Raw genomic sequence first — 18,086 nt, forward strand, 5'->3', positions numbered from 1 at the left:
GATTCACATAAAGGTGAGATAGCCTCCTAAGAGAGCCTAAGGAATGTGAATACTGAGACAGCCAAAGACAAAAGAGTTAAGGGCCATTTCAATGTCGCTGGAATGCACTCCGTATCTATTTGTCAACAAGAATGAATACACTGTAGATCAAAACAAATATATATTCTTCGAGCTAATTTGTTGTGATTGTGTCTGATTGTATTTCTTTGCATCAGAGGCTAAATGAATCCTCATTGTTACCGCTGTGGTTAAGAACAGGAAACTAAACCTGTAGCAGACAGAGAAACACGTGTACACACCCATACACACACACACCCACCCCTCTTAACATTTTAAAGGAAGTGTGTATTTCCAGGCTGTGAATGTGAAACAACATGACAGATGTGGTGATCAGGGGGCTTTTTCAGCAATAATGCACGAGGAGGTGTGGTATATGGCCAATATACCACAGCTAAGGGCTGTTCTAAACACGACGCAACTTGGAGTACCTGGATACAGCCCTTAGCTGTGGTATATTAGCCGTATACTACAAACCTCCGAGGTGCCTTATTGCTATTATAAACTGGTTACCAACGTAACTAGAGCAGTAAAAATAAATGTTTTGTCATACCAGTGATATACCACGGCTGTCAGCCAATCAGCATTCACTGCTCGAACCACCTAGTTTATAATGCACATTCATTTGAGGGGGTAGGGGGGTCCCCTCAATCCAATCTGAGGGGCTTCTTCTGTCAAACTCTCTCCACTCCTCTCATCTCAGCACCTCTCCACACAGACTGGGCGAGGATAGAGAGGCCTAATTTCTCACAGGACAGCCTTTAACTACTAAAKACGTATTTCAACGTTTTAAGTTACTTTCAACCAAGCCATGGGTCGTTCACTGCAGTGAATATCGGATAAGTAGGTAATAAATCGATGCACAGTCATTCGATAAATACCTCCTCTCTCTTTTAATGTCATTTCACTATGTCATTTTAACGGGCTACAATTATCACAACGTACTGTACAGTCGGTTGTAATATGTGATTTTATTCACACAGCGCTACTGGTACACATCACAACTGCTGCTACCAGACTCTTATACTGCTCAATTTATACACTTGCCCACAGCCCCCTTCCTCAATGGTGCTTTCCTGTAATACTTATAAATATTTATTCTATTCTACTGGGCCATTTAGTATATGTTCGTATTCTTCGTTTTTTTACTATTTCTCACGGTTGTTGCATCGGCAAGAAGGAACCTGCAAACGAGCATTTAGTTGGATGATGTGTATACCATGTGTCTCCTGTACATACGACTAATAAAACTTGAAACATTTCATGAGATCAGTTGTTTCAGACATAGGCTATCACCGCATGCAATAACGGACAGTACTGCATCTCCTCGTCAAATCATTTGTTTTGCAAGTGACAGCAAAGGATTTGTTGTCGTTTTTTTTTTTTTTTTTACTTCACACCTCACTTTCTTTTCACTGTAACTTCACACCTCCCTGCACTCTGAGAGCTACCCGAGTCTATGGCATGTAGGCCTACAAATGTAGTCGGAAACTGAAAGTATTCTAACATTAGCCCACTTACTTTCATTTTCGGCTTGAAAGGCGTCCAACCACTCCAACATTGCGTGGTGATTACTTTCATGGGCACGTTTTAGCTATAATTTAACTAAAATAAATAGTTGAAAAGATTGATATCGCCTTCTTGAAACAAATGCATTTTGTTTGTGCCTGTTAGTCTACAGTAGTGTACAAAGAGGGATCATGTGATTGTGAATAGGCCTACTTGTGGTCTGTACATCTCCAGTACTTTTGAATATRTGTTTTGGGAAGTATTCATTTAAAACGTATTTTCAAGATGGAGAAGGCAGGCACGAACATGCATCTGAGAGAGTGGCTGATAGCGCAGGTAGACAGCGGAAAGTACGCAGGACTCACCTGGGAGAACCAGAACAAAACCATGTTCAGGATCCCATGGAAACACGCGGCAAAGCAGGACTATAATCTGAATGACGATGCAGCACTTTTCAAGGTTAGAATGTTTATTGTTCCTAGCCTATTTTGTATTTTGTATTTATTAGGGATCCCCAMTAGCTGCTGCCTCAGCAGCTACTCTTCCTGGGGTCTTGTGGGCTATGCATGGGTGCCCTAGTAGCTCAGAAACATTCAGCTTGTCAACACTTCTTACAAAACAAGTAGTGATGAAGTCAATCTCTCTTCCACTTTGAGCTTTGAGAGATTGACATGCATGTCATTAATGTTAGCTCTCCGTGTACTTTTAAGGGCCAGCCGTGCTGCCCTGTTCTGAGCCAGGGGGCATTTTTCAAAGTCCCTCTTTATGGCACCAGACCACACGACTGAACAGTAGTCAAGGTGTGACAAAACTAGGGCCTGTAGGACCTGCCTTGTTAAGAAGGCAGAGCAGCTCTTMATTATGGACAGATTATTATTCTCCCCATCTTAGCTACTGTTGTATCAATACATTTTGACAATGACAGTTTACAATGTACCTTTATTTAACTAGGCAAGTCAGTTAAGAACAAATTCTTATTTTCAATGACAGCCTAGGAACYGTGGGRWAAKTGTTCAGGGGTAGAACAACATATTTGTACCTTTTCAGCTCGGGSATTCYATCTTGCAACATTCCAGTTACTAGTCCAACYCTCWAACCACTAGGCTATCTTCCACCCCAAATCCATGGTTACTCCAAGCAGTTTAGTCACCTCAACTTGCTCAATTTCCACTTGATTCATTACGAGATGTAGTTGAGGTTTAGGGTTTAGTGAAGGATTTATCCCAAATACAATGCTTTTAGTTTTAGAAATATTTAGGAATAACATATTCCTTGCCACCAATTCCTAAACTCAAAGCCAGTGGCATGTAATTAGTAAAGATTGAAAAAGTAAGGGGTCTAAARAGTTACCCTGGGGAATTCCTGATTCTACCTGGATTATGTTGGAGAGGCTTCCATTAAAGAATACCCTCTGTGTTCTGTTAGACAAGTAATTCTTTACCCACTATATCGCAGGGGGTGTAAAGCCATAACACATACGTTTTTCCAGCAGCAGACTATAATCAATAATGTCAAAAGCTGCACTGAAGTCTAACAAAACAGCCCCCACAATCTTTTTGTATTCAATTTATCTCAGCCATGAATCAGTCATTAATGTAAGTGCTGTGCTTGTTGAGTGTCCTTTCCTGTAAGTGTGCTGAAAGTCTGTTATCAGACTTTGTTTACTGTAAAATAGCATTGTATCTGGWCAAACACCATTTTTTKCAGAAGTTTACTAACCGTCTGGTTGGTAACAGGCTGATTGTTCAGCTATTTGAGCCAGTAAAGGGGGCTTTACTATTCTTGGGTAGCGGAATGACTTTTGCTTCCCTCCAGGCCCGACGGCACACACTTCCTAGGAGGCTTAAATTGAAGATGTGGCAATATTGTCCGCTAATATCCTCAATAATATTCCATCTAGATTGTAAGTTGGTGGCTTGTCATTGTTGATAGACAATACTTCTTTTTTCACCTCTTCCACATTCACTTTATGGTATTCAAAAGTACAATGCTTGTCGTTCATAATTTGGTCCGACACACTTGTGTTGTGTCAGGATGTGTAGTGTCAGCATATGTTGGTGGCATGCCTAAGTTATGTTTTGGCATGTTTGTCTCGGTACATGTGCAAAGAGGGATCAAAAACATAACTCTTAACTTATTTTATACATTATTTGAACAACATCATCGAATAGAGACCCCCCAGAAGATCCATGCAAAATCAAACTTGTGCTGTGATGTGGCAAAATGTCCAATTCAATGTAGATTGATCAATGTTATTGATATAGACCAAATGAATCCATTGATTTGGATGCCCATGTAAATAGCAGTACATGTGAAGAGTTTATTTGCTTATGGTTACCTTCATGTGTGTGTAAAATACTGTTCTCATATTTTATTTAACAGAGTTTAGATGTGTGCAAAAATGTTTTTTTGTTTGTTTGTTGCTGGAATGGAATGTTCATATTCTGTATATTTATATTTGACTGTGATATTTGGTGGTCTTCACCTACTGTAGCTACCTTAAGATAAATGAATGCACTTGCATGAGTCACTCTGGATAAATGATTAAAATGTCAAATGTAAATGTTTTACATCATGTAGATCTCATAGTACTGTATTGAATTATTTTCGTAATACATTTTCTAAATCTTGATGTCACAATGTATAATTTGTTAAATATGCACTACTGCTTATTCCTCTGAGAGTGAGGCAGATATATAGGATTTTGCAAATGCTGAAATGAAACCATCAAGTGATTTTAAAGGGAAAGGGGATACCTAGTCAACTGAATGCATTCAACTGGAATTAGTCCACCGCATTTCACCCCCTCTGCACCAAATACGTCTGTCATTGCCATGCCTTGATTAGATAGTGAAAAAATATCATATTTAAACAATAAAGGCTGATTTACCAACATTTCTGAAAATGGATATGTAGCATTTTGGAATGAAACTCGTGCTTACACTCAGTCATCGGTGTAAGCCACCAACTTATTCTTTATGTTTTATTTGGCACTCATATGCTTATTCATATTGTGTGTGTGTGTGTGTGTGTGTGTGTGTGTGTGTGCGTGCGTGCGTAGCGTGCTGCGTGCGGTGTGTGTGTGTGATGTGTGTGTGCATACCTTTATGTGGTGTGTTTCCATCTACCAGGCGTGGGCAGTGTATAAGGGGAAGTACCGAGAGGGGAGGGACAAGGCAGACCCCACTTCCTGGAAGACTCGTCTCCGCTGTGCCCTCAACAAGAGCACAGACTTCCAGGAGGTCCCAGAGTGCAGCCAGCTGGACGTCTCCGAGCCCTACAAGGCCTACCGTATCCAGGTAGTGACAGAGACAGGCAGATACTCAGGTACCAGTAGCCTCCATTTGCAGTCTTCTCATGAAGCACGAGTCTAGAGAGCTCAGAGCCCTTTATGGCTTTAAAGTGCGAGTAATTACTATCAAACCCTACTTCTCGCTCTCTCAGAATCTCCTGAAACTGAGAGTCAGGTGATAATCCAGACCAGGAGCTCCAGTGCTCACCTGAGGAACACCATCACACACCATCCACAGGTAACACAGCGGTTTTGTTTTCAATGCTGTATGACAGGTGCGCAGTTGCTGCCATCTAGAGGACACCTTTTGCAATAACTTTACATCACGTAGGGATGAAGTTTGCACACTTGCACTGAATGTTCCTTAACAAGTCAGATGATCGGCTGTGAATATGTGTTTTCCCTCAGTTTGGCTGCCATAGGGAATCAGAGGAAAGGGACGGAAGAGTCAACCCCAGTGGTCAGTATCAGCCTCCATGTACYTGTGACTGGTAGCTGAATCACTGAACAATGTTGAATTAGATATGATATGTGTTTGTGTTCTCTCCTSTCAAGGGGGTTTGGACCATGTATACTACTCTTCCAACACAGGGACTCCCCAGATGGACAGCTGTGCTCCCTTCTCCATATTCAGCCCCACACCACAGATCTCTGGTGAGACAATACACTGCAGAGTTATTCAAATTTGAGTGGGTTAATGCTTGATTAATTGATTGATTGATTGAAGGCCCAATGCAATCAAAAACGTGATTTTCCTGTGTTTTATACAGTACCAGTCAAAAGTTTGGACACATCTACTCATTCAAGGGATTTTCATTATTTGTACTATTTTCTACATTGTAGAATAATAGTGAAGACATCAAAACTATGAAATAACACGTGGAATCATGTAGTAACCAAAACAAATATTTCATATTTTAGATTATTCAAAGTAGCCACCCTTAGCCTTGATGACAGCTTTGCAAACTCTTGGCGTTCTCTCAATCAGCTTCACCTGGAATGCTTTTCCAAGTCTTGAAGGAGTTTCCACATATGCTTAGTACTTGTTGGCTGCTTTTCCTCCACTCTGTGGTCCAACTCATCCCAAATCATCTCAGTTGGGTTGAGGTCGAGTGATTGTGGAGGCCAGGTCATCGGGGTGGCAGGTAGCCTAGTGGTTAGAGCGCGTTGGACTAGTAACCKGAAGGTTGCAAGATCACATCCCCGAGCTGACAAGGTAAAAATCTGTCGTTGTGCCCCTGAACAAGGCAGTTAACCCACTGTTCCWAGYCCATCATTGAAAATGAGAATTTGTTTTTAACTGACTTGCCTAGTTAAAAAAAAWAATAATCTGATGCAGCACTCCATCACTCTCCTTCTTGGTCAAATAGCCCTTACACAGCCTGGAGGTGTGTTGGGTCATTGTCCTGTTTAAAAGCAATTGATAGTCTCATTAAGAGCAAACCAGATGGGATGGCGTATCGCTGCAGAATGCCATCGAACGTCCTCCTCCATGCTTCACGGTGGAAACCACACATGCAGAGGTCATCCGTTCACCTACTCTGTGTCTCATAAAGACAGGGCGGTTGGAACCAAGAATCTCAAATATGGACTCCAAAGGACAGATTTACACCAGTCTAATGTCCATTGCTTGTGTTTCTCGGCCCAAGCAAGTCTCATCTTATTTTTATCCTTCAGTAGTTGTTTGTTTGTAGCAATTCGACCACAAAGGCCTGATTCACACAGTCACCTCTGAACAGTTGATGTTGAAATGTGTCTGTTATTTTAACTCTGTGAAGCATTCTTTGGGGATGGAATTTCTGAGGCTGAGGTAACTCTGGGTCTTCCTTTCCTGTGGCGGTCCTCAGGAGAGCCAGTTTCATCATAGCGCTTGATGGTTTTTGCGACTGCACTTGAAGAAACGTTCAAAATTATTGAAATGTTCCAGATTGACTGACCTTCATTATAACGTTTCAGGTAAGACCCAAGTGCAGACTATGTTGAAGTAATAATGTTTATTACAGCAACAGGGGCAGGCAAACGGCAGGTCAAGGCAGGCAGGGGTCAATAATCCAGAGTAGTGGAGCAAAGGTACAGGATGGCAGGCAGGCTCAGGGGCAGGCAGAGTGGTCAGGCAGGCGGGCTCAGAGTCAGGACAGGCAAGGGTCAAAACCAGGAGGGCGAGAAAAAGAGAGACTTGGGAAAAGCAGGAGCTGAGAAAAACGCTGGTTGACTTGACAAACAAGACGAACTGGCAGCAGACAAACAGAGAACACAGGTATAAATACACAGGTGATAATGGGGAAGATGGGCGACATCTGGAAGGGGGTGGAGACATTCGCAAGGACAGATGAAACAGATCAGGGCGTGACATTCATGTCTTAAAGTAATGATGGACTGTCGTTTCTCTTTGCTTTTTTGAGTGGTTCTTGCCATAATGTGGACTTGGTCTTTTACCAAATAGGGCATCTTCTGTATTCCACCCCTACCTTGTCACAACACAACTGATTGGTTCAATCGCATTAAGAAGGAAAGAAATTCCACAAATCACCTTTTAACCTTTTAACATGGCACACCTGTTAATTGAAATGCATTTAATGAAGCTGGTTGAGAGAATGCCAAGAGTGTCCAAAGCTGTCATCTTGGCAAAGGGTGGCTACTTTGAAGAATCTCAAATCTCAAGTATATTTTGGTTTGTTTAACACTTTTTTAGTTACTATATGACTCCATGTGTGTTATGTCAGTCATAGTTTTGATGTCTTCACTATTATTCTACAATGCAGAAAATAGTCAAAATAAATAATGAGTAGGTGTGTCTACCTTTTGACTGGTACTGTATATTTTTCCACACTGTGAGGTTGCAATAATATTGTGAAATTGTGAAAATTATGAAAATGCCCTCTAAGTGAAAGAGCTGTTTGAAAAGACTGCCTGAAATTTCTGTCTGTTTTGGTGGGATGGAGTTTTGTCCTGTCTGGTGACATCACCAGGTGATAAATGAGTTAATAGACCAATGAGAAAGAGAGTTCCAAACCTCACAGTTAGTTTTGGCAAATTTCTTGCTTGAGAATTTCTCTTTCATAAGAATCAATTTTTGTTTATTTTTTCCATTTGAATTGAAATCGATCACGGTAAGGTACTCAATTGTTACCCAGAAATGATTTGATATTGAGATAAAAAAGGGCCGCATTTGGACCTTTAATTAGCATGTGTGTGTTTGCATTGCTTGTGTCTGTGTTTGCGTTTGTCCAGACTTCCGTGTGCGGGTGTGTCTGTTCTACCAGGACCAGCTAGTAGTGGATGTGACCACCAGCACCCCAGATGGCTGTTTCATTCTACATGGTCAGGTGCCCCTGGGGAACGAGAGGATCTATGGCCCCTGCACAGCCCAACAGGTCCCCTTCCCCCCTCCAGGGGTCATCCACCTGCCCCCCTGTATCGCTGAGGCCATGGGCCGCCTGCTGCCCCACTTGGAGAGGGGTGTCCTGGTGTGGGTGGCTCCAGATGGGGTGTTTATCAAGAGGTTCTGCCAGGGCAGGGTGTACTGGAGTGGCCCTCTGGCCCAGCACACAGACAGGCCCAACAAGCTGAACAGAGAGAGGACCTGCAAGCTGCTGAATACACCTATATTTCTGAACGGTAGGGGCGTCACTAATACAACTTCTGTGTAGCAAACAGATGTGATATGGTGAGACAGTGAACCTGGCTCCCTATCAATGCCTCTCTTGTTCTCTCTCCATCCTTCCCCTTCTGTCTCTCCATCCCTTTTAAGAATCTCTCTCTCCATCCTTCCCCTTCTGTCTTTCCATCCCCTTCTCTCTCTCCACAGAGCTCCAGGACTTTCTCAAAGGGGCGGGACCCAAACCTCGCTACGAGATTGACCTCTGCTTTGGGGAGGAGTTTCCCGATGCCAGCCCCCTGAAAACAAGGAAGCTGATCATTGCACAGGTGGCTATTGTAATGGGGTCAGGGGTCACTGTGGATTAGGGATTTCCCGTGCTACAGCAACTGACCCTTTGCCTAGTTTAGTGGGCCCATATTTACAGTATGTTGATTTTCTAATTATGTTTTTAGTCTGTACAATGTTATTATATTGTTATATAGTATTAATATGAAGAAAGTTTTTCATTCCATCAATCCAGGTCTTTCCCTCCCATTTGAGCAGTAAACTGTATGTATTTTGCAGTAACTACCAGCAGAGGTCCTTGTAGTCATAGTCAGTGACAATGTCTTCCTGTCTGTGTGTGTGTTGGTGTGCAGGTAGTGCCCCTGTTTGCCGTCAACCTACTGCAGAGGTGCCAGAGGTTGGGGCCATAAGAGAGACCACGCCTTCACACACACGTCACCAAGGAGGAGGGGTAAAAGGGTCAGTCCCAACCCTCTCCCAGCACTGATGAGACCAGGACCCATCTCTGAGTAACCCCTTAGGAACACCCCCCCCTGGTACCCTCCTGTCCCAGTCTAGCCAGCCATGAGGGGTGAGTCGAATCTCGAGACACCCCCCAAAAATATCTGAGTTTGGCTGCCTGTGTTAACACACTCATGGTTTTCTTAACATACAGCAATTGAAATATTGGTTTTATTTTTGAGTTTGACAATGTAATCGACAGATAATGTAATCATTTTGCCAGTATACAGTATGTTTAATATCTTTCMTCAAAATGTTCCTCATTTACATGGTGTGAGGAGAGTACGTTTGTACAGTATCTTATATAATGTGAAAAACGGCAGCAATTCATTGTTCCATTCACCTCATAATCAACTTGTGATTTAATTTTATGTGCAGCTAGAGTCTAGTAACTATATCAATGGTTTTATATCCATTGTGTGATGTATGGAACTGTGACAGACGTATAGACCTGCCTATAGATCAGGTTAATCATTACAAATCTTTAAACCACTAAAAATGATTGAAATAAGAAACTTTTTATCTTGTGCCATGAATTAAAAATAGTAGTATAAGTGCACACTGCTTGAATGCTCCCATAGTTTAATGGCAACGTTTCAGCCACCATCGGTCTTTGTCAGGAAAGATGCCATTATTATTAAATGTCATTGTATGGGAGTATTGGACATTACTTTTTTTCCTATGACATATGTCCCCTAAAACTTAGATAGTACATTGGCTGTGTGTACAACACTTTCGATCATGCATGTATGTGGTACGAAGTCACTTCATTCAGTATAAATTTATAAAGCTTTTTTTAATTTTTATAATTTCTAGCGAACATCATATAACAGACTCACAATTTCAAAAATATACAATTTTTTTTATAGCTAGAACATTTACAAAGAAAAAAAAATAAACAGGTCAGGTTTTTGTTTTTGAAAAAACAAAAACAAACAAAAAAAAGTCGAAAAAAAAACTAAAGTGAAAGAGTGTGCTGAATCAGAAAAGATACCCGTATCTGAGTTTTAAAATACTTTCAATCGTTTTTCCCTGCGCTCAAACATATACAGTACATGGAGAAAGAAAGAGGAACAGAAGGGGTACAGAGTACAGTACAGAGGGGTCAAGTGTGTGTTCACAAAGCATCATGTTCCAACCTGTTATTAGCACCATTACTCTCCCGCCATTCCATCTTTGTTTTCTTTCTTTTTTTTAAATGGAAAAACACTCTCGGGGTCAAGGCGAAGTGACACAGACCCACCTGTGTGGGAGAGGATTGTCTGTTACGCAATTTTCATTAGTGTTTCTCCTTTCGCTGAGATAATGTTAAGAACATATTGGAGGGCAATACCTTGGCGAACAAGAGATTAACATGACCCCCCCCCCCGCCGGTAAGAGAATAGTAAAAAGGCAAAGAGTTGCTGATACATTCGTTTACCTTGCCTGCCCAGACCCACTGACCGGACGGACTGACGACTGACTGACAGTCAAACTTCGTATCAGAAGAAGCGAGAAAATCTAAAACTGAGAACGCATTACGAAAGTGACAATCAGAGGTTGCATAAATCGGTTTAGCTATTTATAGAACATCTGTAATGTAATATAGTCATATATTCATATATATATATATATATCTCTCTCTCTCTGCGATAGACATCTTCAATAGAGCTTGCTTCCATAACCCTGATTGAAAACCGATACCCTGCAGAAAACACTGTCAGTAAGTAGCCGTGTGGGACAACCATTACAAAAACAGTGTCTCACTAAACGTCTCATTCTGTCACCGTGGAGCTCTCTGGGAGTCCTCAGACAGCTACCCTGTCAGAGGTGTGCTAAGCGGAGAGAGGGGAAAGAGGGACGAAGAAAGAGTGGTATAGGCTCATACTTTGGGCAGCAGTGTGGACACAAGTAAAGTTGCATTTCTCTGTCCTTCCTGCAACCCTGCCTTGTGGTCTCTCTACTCTGTGGCCATGTGGGTGCTCTAGAGACAAGGAGGGTGTGTGTGTGTGTGTGTGTGTGTGTGTGTGTGTGTGTGTGTGTGTGTGTGTGTGGTGTGTGTGTTGTGTGTGTGTGTGTGTGTGTGTGTGTGTTGTGTGTTGTGTGGTGGGTGTGTGTGTGTGTGTGTGTGTGTGTGTGTGTGTGTGTGTGTGTGTGTGTGTGTGTGTGTGTGTGTGTTGTGTTGTGTGTGTGAGCTCTACGCACTTCCTATGCTTGGAGCCGTGAGGTAAATTGGTGGTCTTGTCAGTCCCGGTAGCTTCGGTAGTTCCAGTAGGGGGTAGGAGGTCGGGGGCGGACCATCGCCTCTTGCGTGAGCGTGGCTGCTCCTGGGTGGGAGGGTCTGCAGGGGGCAGAGGAAGAGGAGGAGGGGCGAGAGCAGGGGAGGGATGAGAAAGAGGAGGAGGAGGGGGAGGAGGGGGCATATCTTCCCTGTGTGAGCTGGTGCCGGCCCTGGCCCGAGTGTGTGTGCGGTGGCCCCCCCGGGGGGCTGTGCGTGTGTGTGAGTGTGTGTGTGTGCGAGGTGTGTGTGAGGGGGTGAGGGCCAGGCAGATGTCTCCTTCGCTGAGTTGACGGCAGGATAGGCCGTAGAGCTGGGAGGTTCTCTGGGGACAGCAGGAAGACCAGCCGCGGTCCCGTACGAAGAACGGGTACTCCACCAGAACTGTTAGTAACTCCTACACACACAGAACAACAACAACATATTCACAACAGTGCTGGGGATATACACCCTTTTTACTAAGGAGGTGATTTTTAAATTACGATTTGGAAAATCCGTGTTGTAAGCAAATTTGTCATATGTTAACATGTTTGAGTGATTGGAGAGGATTGCAAACGTTTGCTTATGTAGTGAATGATCTGTGCCTTTATTATAATATATTGTCTAGAAGTGACTCTGATAGAGAATAGAAATCTAGAAGATAGATGAGCCACTGACCTGAGTGTTGCGGTCTGTGAGGAGGACCTGCAGGTGGTTGAAGCCGTGTGTGTCGCCGGGGGCGATGAGCAGAATGGTGCAGGTGCTCAGGTGGAACTCCGGGGAGGTGTTGGCACTCCTTAGGAAGTCCTCCGTCCTCAGCTCCTCCACTCGCTTTAGACGGCCCCCCACCAGCTCAATCAGAGATCCCTTGGCAAAATGAGGTAGGAGTGCTGGGGGGTTGTGGTGCTGGTGGGGGGCAGGGGGTGAGGTGGCCGTGAGGGGAACGAGGGGGGAGGCGTGGGGACGTGAGTACTGCCGCCCGGGGGAAAGGTCTCCGCTGTCTTTGTCTCTGTCTCGTTCACTGTCTCTRTCCCGGTTGTCTCTGTCTTGTTCACGTTTTCTCTCTCTGTCTTGTTCTCGTCGTCTGTCTCGTTCTCTGTCTCGCTCTCGTTCCCGCTCTCTGTCGCTCTCCGTGACGTGGCTGTTGGGCTGCCCCTGGGGCGAGTGCTGCGAGTTCCTCATGGTGTGCAGGCCGTACTGAGGGCTGCCTGAGGGGCTGTACAGGGGGAAGGGCTGAGCCTGGGGGCTGAGGTGGCTGGGCTGTAGGGTAGAGTACATCGATCCCAGGGAGTAGTAGATCTGGGCCTTAGCCGGAGAGTTCCCCAAGGGGTCCAGGAGCTCCCCTCTCCCTGCCCGGGGGTCTGCCCGATGGGGCTGGGGCCTGCTAGGGATCAGGGTGAGGGTCCCAGGCTTTGGCGTCCCACGGGGGTCCCTGTCCTGCAGAGAGGAATGTGAGTCAGGGCCCTCCGGAGGTGGCGCTCGGGAGTCTTGGAAAACCGCAACCGRCTGAGAACGCCCCATGGGATCCTCCTGGTGTCTCCGCCGCCCGTTGGCATGGGAACCGTGGAGGCTGCCGCCCAGCCTGGCCCTGCCGCTGGGTTCGTTCCCGTACTCTCCTGAGGGGGGCGCCACCCTGGAGGCAGAGGCAGTCCTGCTGCCCGGGCCGTCCAGCCCGTTGGGCCTCTTGCCCAGGTATCTGTGTCTGCCTTCCGTCATGGAGGTGTCAGGACGGTAGAGGGGGGGCTGGCTGAACAGGTGGGAGGGGGAGAAGAGAGAGGAGCTATAGTCCCTTCGTTCTGTGTTGAAATAGGACCACATCTCTCTGGAGTCAGCAGGGAAGGGGCTCTTGAAGGAGGAAGAGGATGAGCAGGGTGGAAGGGGAAGGGGGATTTCACCTCGGAGCCACCTGGAGTGATGGGGGAGTGGGGAAGGGAGAAGATCATCCCTCCAGGAGGGTGAGCCTGACCCCCTCCTCTCTCCTACCTGGCCCGGGAGGAAGGGAAGAGGGACAGAGGGGGTGTAAGGCAGGTGCCATGGCAGGGGAAGGGGGATACCAGGGGGTGGGAGGGGAGGTGGGGGAGAGGGAGAGGGTAGCAGACTGTGGGCGTTCGTCAGAGCCTCGTCGCTGCTCTCCCTGCACCCCTCATCTCTCCCTGAGCTGCCGGCGGGCCGGGTCCTGAGGGGCGAGGCGGGCGGTTTGAACTCGTCCAAGAGGGGGCGCTGGTCAACCGAGCCCTGCCGGGATTCCCTCTTCTTGGGGGGGAGGCACTCTTTGCCGCGGTCGGGGCTGGGATTCATGGGTGGGCGCCAGCGGCGGCGGGCGGGGGCGGCTAGGTTACATGGGACTCACGGGGAAACGAGGGCCGCAGTGAGAGGGGAGGGCCTCGACACGACATCACTGTCAGATCACTGACGCCCTAGCCCTGAACGACCTATCACCTACACAGAGAGAAAGGGGGAGGAGGGGAGAGAGGGAGACAAAGGGAGGTAGCAGAGAGAAAGAGAGATTGAGTGAAATGTGGACAGTCTGTCAGGCCTAGCTGTCAAGAGTTGTTAGGACTAAGCAGTCAGTCAGCTTTGATACCCACAAACAAGTAAACACCAGACACAGATTGAGGCAGAGTGATTACTGTGGAAATAGACAGAGAATGTTTATCTCGCCTGTGCAACATTGTAATCAGGAGTACTCAAGTACCATTTGAAAAGGTCCCGTCACACAAATTTCCTTGGTGGCAAGGTCCGAATGGATATTGTAATTTATTGTCAAAGTAACAAACCCCCCACCTTACAACCCATACGACTCCAAACTGCTCATACTGGTCACACTCCTCTTGTTGGCAGAGAGACACTTTTTGAAGTTTTAAAGCAACTTTCCTGCAATTGTACATATTTTGCCATCGGGCAGAGAGAAAATGTTGCAGTTTTTAAGCTCATTTACCATACCAGGGGTCGAAGCCCGACTGAGTTCCGATTTTATATTAGTCAGGACCCGTGGGCCGTATTGACCCCGTTCTGGGTCCGGGTCCGGACCTCGGTCCGCCGGTTGAGTACGGCTGCTGTAATCCTTTGGAGGTCGGCTTGCAAACGCAACAATGCAGAATTTACTGAATCGAGCCTGGAGTCTCTGAGGTCAACAGAACTTCGGAAAATCAAACCCCAACCCAGTGAAACTTCAAACTCTGGCTCAACACCTCCAGCTCAAGGGTGTCGTAGTTGCTACACATAGTACATACGTTGCTGGTCATGTGGTGAGAAACGATCCAATTGACTGGTCTCATTCAAGAAGCACATGAACTCCCACAAGTGCTCTAAAAATACGGCATGCATTGTGCGAACAGTGCAGTTGAGAGGCAGTGCGGCATAGCTGTACAAACACACATGCTGTACACACTCCCAGCAGGATACCTTTCATCTCTCTCTCTCTGAGGATTAAATATGGAGATATGGTTTATACTATTCTCATGAACCGCCTCCCTCACACCCCTGAGGGCTGTTCCGCAATGTCCTATTTACTAGTGCACGTACACACACACATGCATATATGAATGAAAGAACGCAGGGAAGCACGGAAACACACACACACACACACCCCTCAGGCAGCTATGACTCTATCTCACTCCCCCAGCGATGGACAGAGCTGGTCACCATCCATCCTAAACTGAGAGGGACACTGTTGATATGGCCGCAGGAGGTGGTGTGTGTATCTTTGTGTGTGTGCTGGTGTGAGAGTCTAATTTGTTTCCTTGTATGTAGCAGAGCTGAGCAGCCCTGCTTCATTCAGTGTGGAGCGCGTGGGAGTTCCCCTAAGTCTTCTCCAAATGTTCTAAATGAGCTGCTTTGATGTGACAACTCCGCTTAGCCCAGCTGTTCCTGCCGCCACCGTCACTGCCACCGCCGCACGCCACCCGCCAGTCCTCCCCGCCGCTCAACGCGAGAGTTGAGTGGCGTCCACACGCCTGTCTGCCCCGACTGAACCCTGCCAACTCTCCCCGTCTCGCTACGCCAAACTGTCGCCATGGAAACTGAGTCCACAGAGGGAAGACAGGTTACATTGGGATACTCTCTCTGGGGAGAGCCGGGGAAACTGTCGCTCGTCACCTACTCGAAGTTCCATAAGAAAATACACTCTAAAAGAGGGTTGGAGCAGAGTGGAGTGGAGTGTTCAGCCGTCTCAGTTGAACCACTGCTGCTTTGTTCAATGTCAATCAATCACTCCATATGGACGAAAGATACACTACTCCAGGCATTGACTTAAGTGTTGAGGGGGTGGTTGGACAGTCCGGGATACACTGGCAGGTTAAAATCGAGTAGAATTAATGGGATTTGAACAGATTTTTTAAAAAGCACAACAGACTTCTGTGGAGAATAAGAGCAGATTTCTCCGGTGAAGCGACAGCATTTTGTGACAATGCCACTTTGCAATTTAGCCCTTACATGTATTGATATAGATTAACAAGGGTAGAGATAACACTAACATACTGAAAGAACTGAGGTTATCCATGGAAATCCAACATGCAGGGGCGACAGGTGAGATGTTTCACCCTGGAAAGTCCTGAAACGCCTCAGGCCGACCAGTTGCTCACTTCGACAAAGTTTCCGGAATAAAACCTCTCCTGAGACCAAAGCAATTGTAAACTGTGAAATGGGATGCAGAGAATATTGTTGATGGACTGCTAGATATCAACGTTTATCAGGAAGAGAATAGGACTGCTCTCCGCTGTAGCACAGTGTTGGTTTGCTTGACAAATACACTCTCGGGGGCAGTGTTCCCGCAAAACAACATGGCAGTTGTGGAATTGTTAGGTTAGATTACTCGTTGGTTATTACTGCATTGTCGGAACTAGAAGCACAAGCATTTCGCTACACTCGCGTTAACATCTGCTAACCATGTGTATGTGACAAATAACATTTGATTGGATTTGATTTGATTTGGTAATCCACACGTGCAAGCTAATCCCATCAGCTGGAGCCACAAGGTGTAAAGAGGCCAAATCAAATCAGCGCCGATGTACCTGTCAGGCTTCCGTCCCACAGCAGCGGCATGACAAGGGAATTATTTAGGCTGATTCTGATGCTCTCTGAGGGGAACCTTTGCAGATTCAGTCTAAAGCTAAAGAAAAACTCCCTTACCTCCCACACAGTAAAGCTGATAAGGCGCGCGCACACACACACACGCACACACACACACACATGCACACGCACACACACACACACACACACACAACCTTATCTCATAGCAGTGTGGTTGGATTCAAATAAACTTACACAAACATCAACATGCTTTGATGTCATTGAGAAATGTATGAATTTCAAAAGATACATTTTGAAATATTGGAGAAAAATGCCTGGCATTCCTCTCATTCTCTCCTGCTGTCCATCACTCTTCTCCCTCTCCTCTTCGCAGGAAATAAAACATCATTGTTGTGCTAGTAATGCCCTGTATGACAGTGAGACAGTCCCTCCATTCAGCGTCTGACCACAGGGAGGACCCAGAATGACTCACAGCTATTCTACCTCCGCCGTCGGCAGCTAGATCAACAGGTGTGACCACGCCGACATAAGACATACCGTATCTCCACCTCCACTCTGAAACAACCCGTTTAAATCCTTATCACAGATCTGATGTAAACAGAGAGAGCAAAGCATTAACTACAAGGGTCAATTTGCTATGCAGCAACAAGTGGTCAAATTCGTGTACACAGCTAAACGACATTGAGCCATAACAAAAGAGCGGTTTGAGAACACAAGACGACAGACGGGTTGATGGAGTTGCTTGCGATGGACAGTAACTGACCTTAGAGTGGGCTGGTGACCAGAGTGTTGTCCAGGTGTTAGTGGTCATACATGCTGCAGCCCTCCTGGGTTAAGAACCTCCAGGGGGGTCAGGCGCCTATCCACAGGCTGCTTCCTACTTTACCTCCACAGCGCCAACAGAAACACCAACAACAGCTACCAGTCACACGATGCCACAGAGCTCCGTATAAGTGAGAAATAGCACCAGCGAGACCACTGAGAAGCTGCGAGCTTCTGTGTGTCAGTGTGTGTATGTGCGTGAGCGTCTAACTGAGACTGTGTGTTTGTGTGTGTGTGTGTGTGTGTGTGTGTGTGTGTGTGTGTGTGTGTGTGTGTGTAGGGCTGAGGAAATGAGTAATATCTAGCAGTGAGAAACATGTCTGCTATGCATCGCGCCACATAAGCAGACCAGTTGCTGCTACCGCCCACTCGCCTTACTCACTGTGAAAGGGATGGACACACAAAGACGTACACAAACACACACACACACGCGCGTATGCACATGCGTACACACTACGATCCACTTTCTCACACTTCTACACAAGTGTGTCTTGTCTTCAATAAGCAAGAGGGAAGAGAGAGGCAGAGAGATAGTTGATGAGTGTGTTGATGAGAGACAATTGAGGGAAATGAGGGGGGGGGGGGTCTCATCCCACACACACTCTCAGACCTAGGCTTCAGCTGCTGCTTCTGACTCAAAGCTAGACCTCACATCTCTCTCTGCCACACACACACACACCTGTCTCTTATACACATCTAGATGTGTATAAGAGACAGGCTCATACTGGTCACACTCCTCTTGTTGGCAGAGA

The 18,086-nt window shown here is 46.0% G+C and overlaps 2 protein-coding genes across 4 annotated transcripts in view; one reads left to right on the forward strand and one right to left on the reverse strand.

Annotated features, from left to right (window-relative positions):
- Positions 1 to 1,456: 1,456 nt before the first annotated feature.
- LOC111966215 (interferon regulatory factor 4) lies at positions 1,457 to 10,268 on the forward strand. Of its 3 annotated transcripts, none has more exons than XM_070444368.1 (8): positions 1,457 to 2,025; positions 4,698 to 4,893; positions 5,011 to 5,096; positions 5,267 to 5,318; positions 5,414 to 5,512; positions 8,090 to 8,476; positions 8,610 to 8,785; positions 9,098 to 10,268. In XM_070444368.1, the coding sequence occupies exons 1-8, from the start codon at positions 1,852 to 1,854 to the stop codon at positions 9,152 to 9,154; spliced, it is 1,227 nt and encodes a 408-aa protein (XP_070300469.1). In that variant the 5' UTR covers positions 1,457 to 1,851; the 3' UTR covers positions 9,155 to 10,268. The 3 variants fall into 3 exon arrangements, with proteins under 3 accessions (XP_070300469.1, XP_070300470.1, XP_023846448.1); XM_070444369.1 differs by having other exon boundaries at positions 5,450 to 5,512; XM_023990680.2 differs by having other exon boundaries at positions 1,459 to 2,025; positions 8,667 to 8,785.
- Positions 10,269 to 11,338: 1,070 nt separating this feature from the next.
- Positions 11,339 to 18,086, reverse strand: part of LOC139028025 (ataxin-1-like) — a gene marked incomplete at its 3' end in the record, with an annotated part of 33,219 nt that continues 26,471 nt past the window's right edge. The window contains exons 2-3 of the mRNA XM_070444366.1: positions 12,160 to 13,920; positions 11,339 to 11,899 (exon numbers count right to left, since the gene is read on the reverse strand). Coding sequence (XP_070300467.1) covers positions 11,339 to 11,899; positions 12,160 to 13,779 — 2,181 coding nt within the window. The remainder of the gene's footprint in view (positions 11,900 to 12,159; positions 13,921 to 18,086) is intronic.

The sequence above is a fragment of the Salvelinus sp. IW2-2015 genome, linkage group LG7, assembly GCF_002910315.2.
Source record: "Salvelinus sp. IW2-2015 linkage group LG7, ASM291031v2, whole genome shotgun sequence".
NCBI lineage: Eukaryota > Metazoa > Chordata > Actinopteri > Salmoniformes > Salmonidae > Salvelinus > Salvelinus sp. IW2-2015.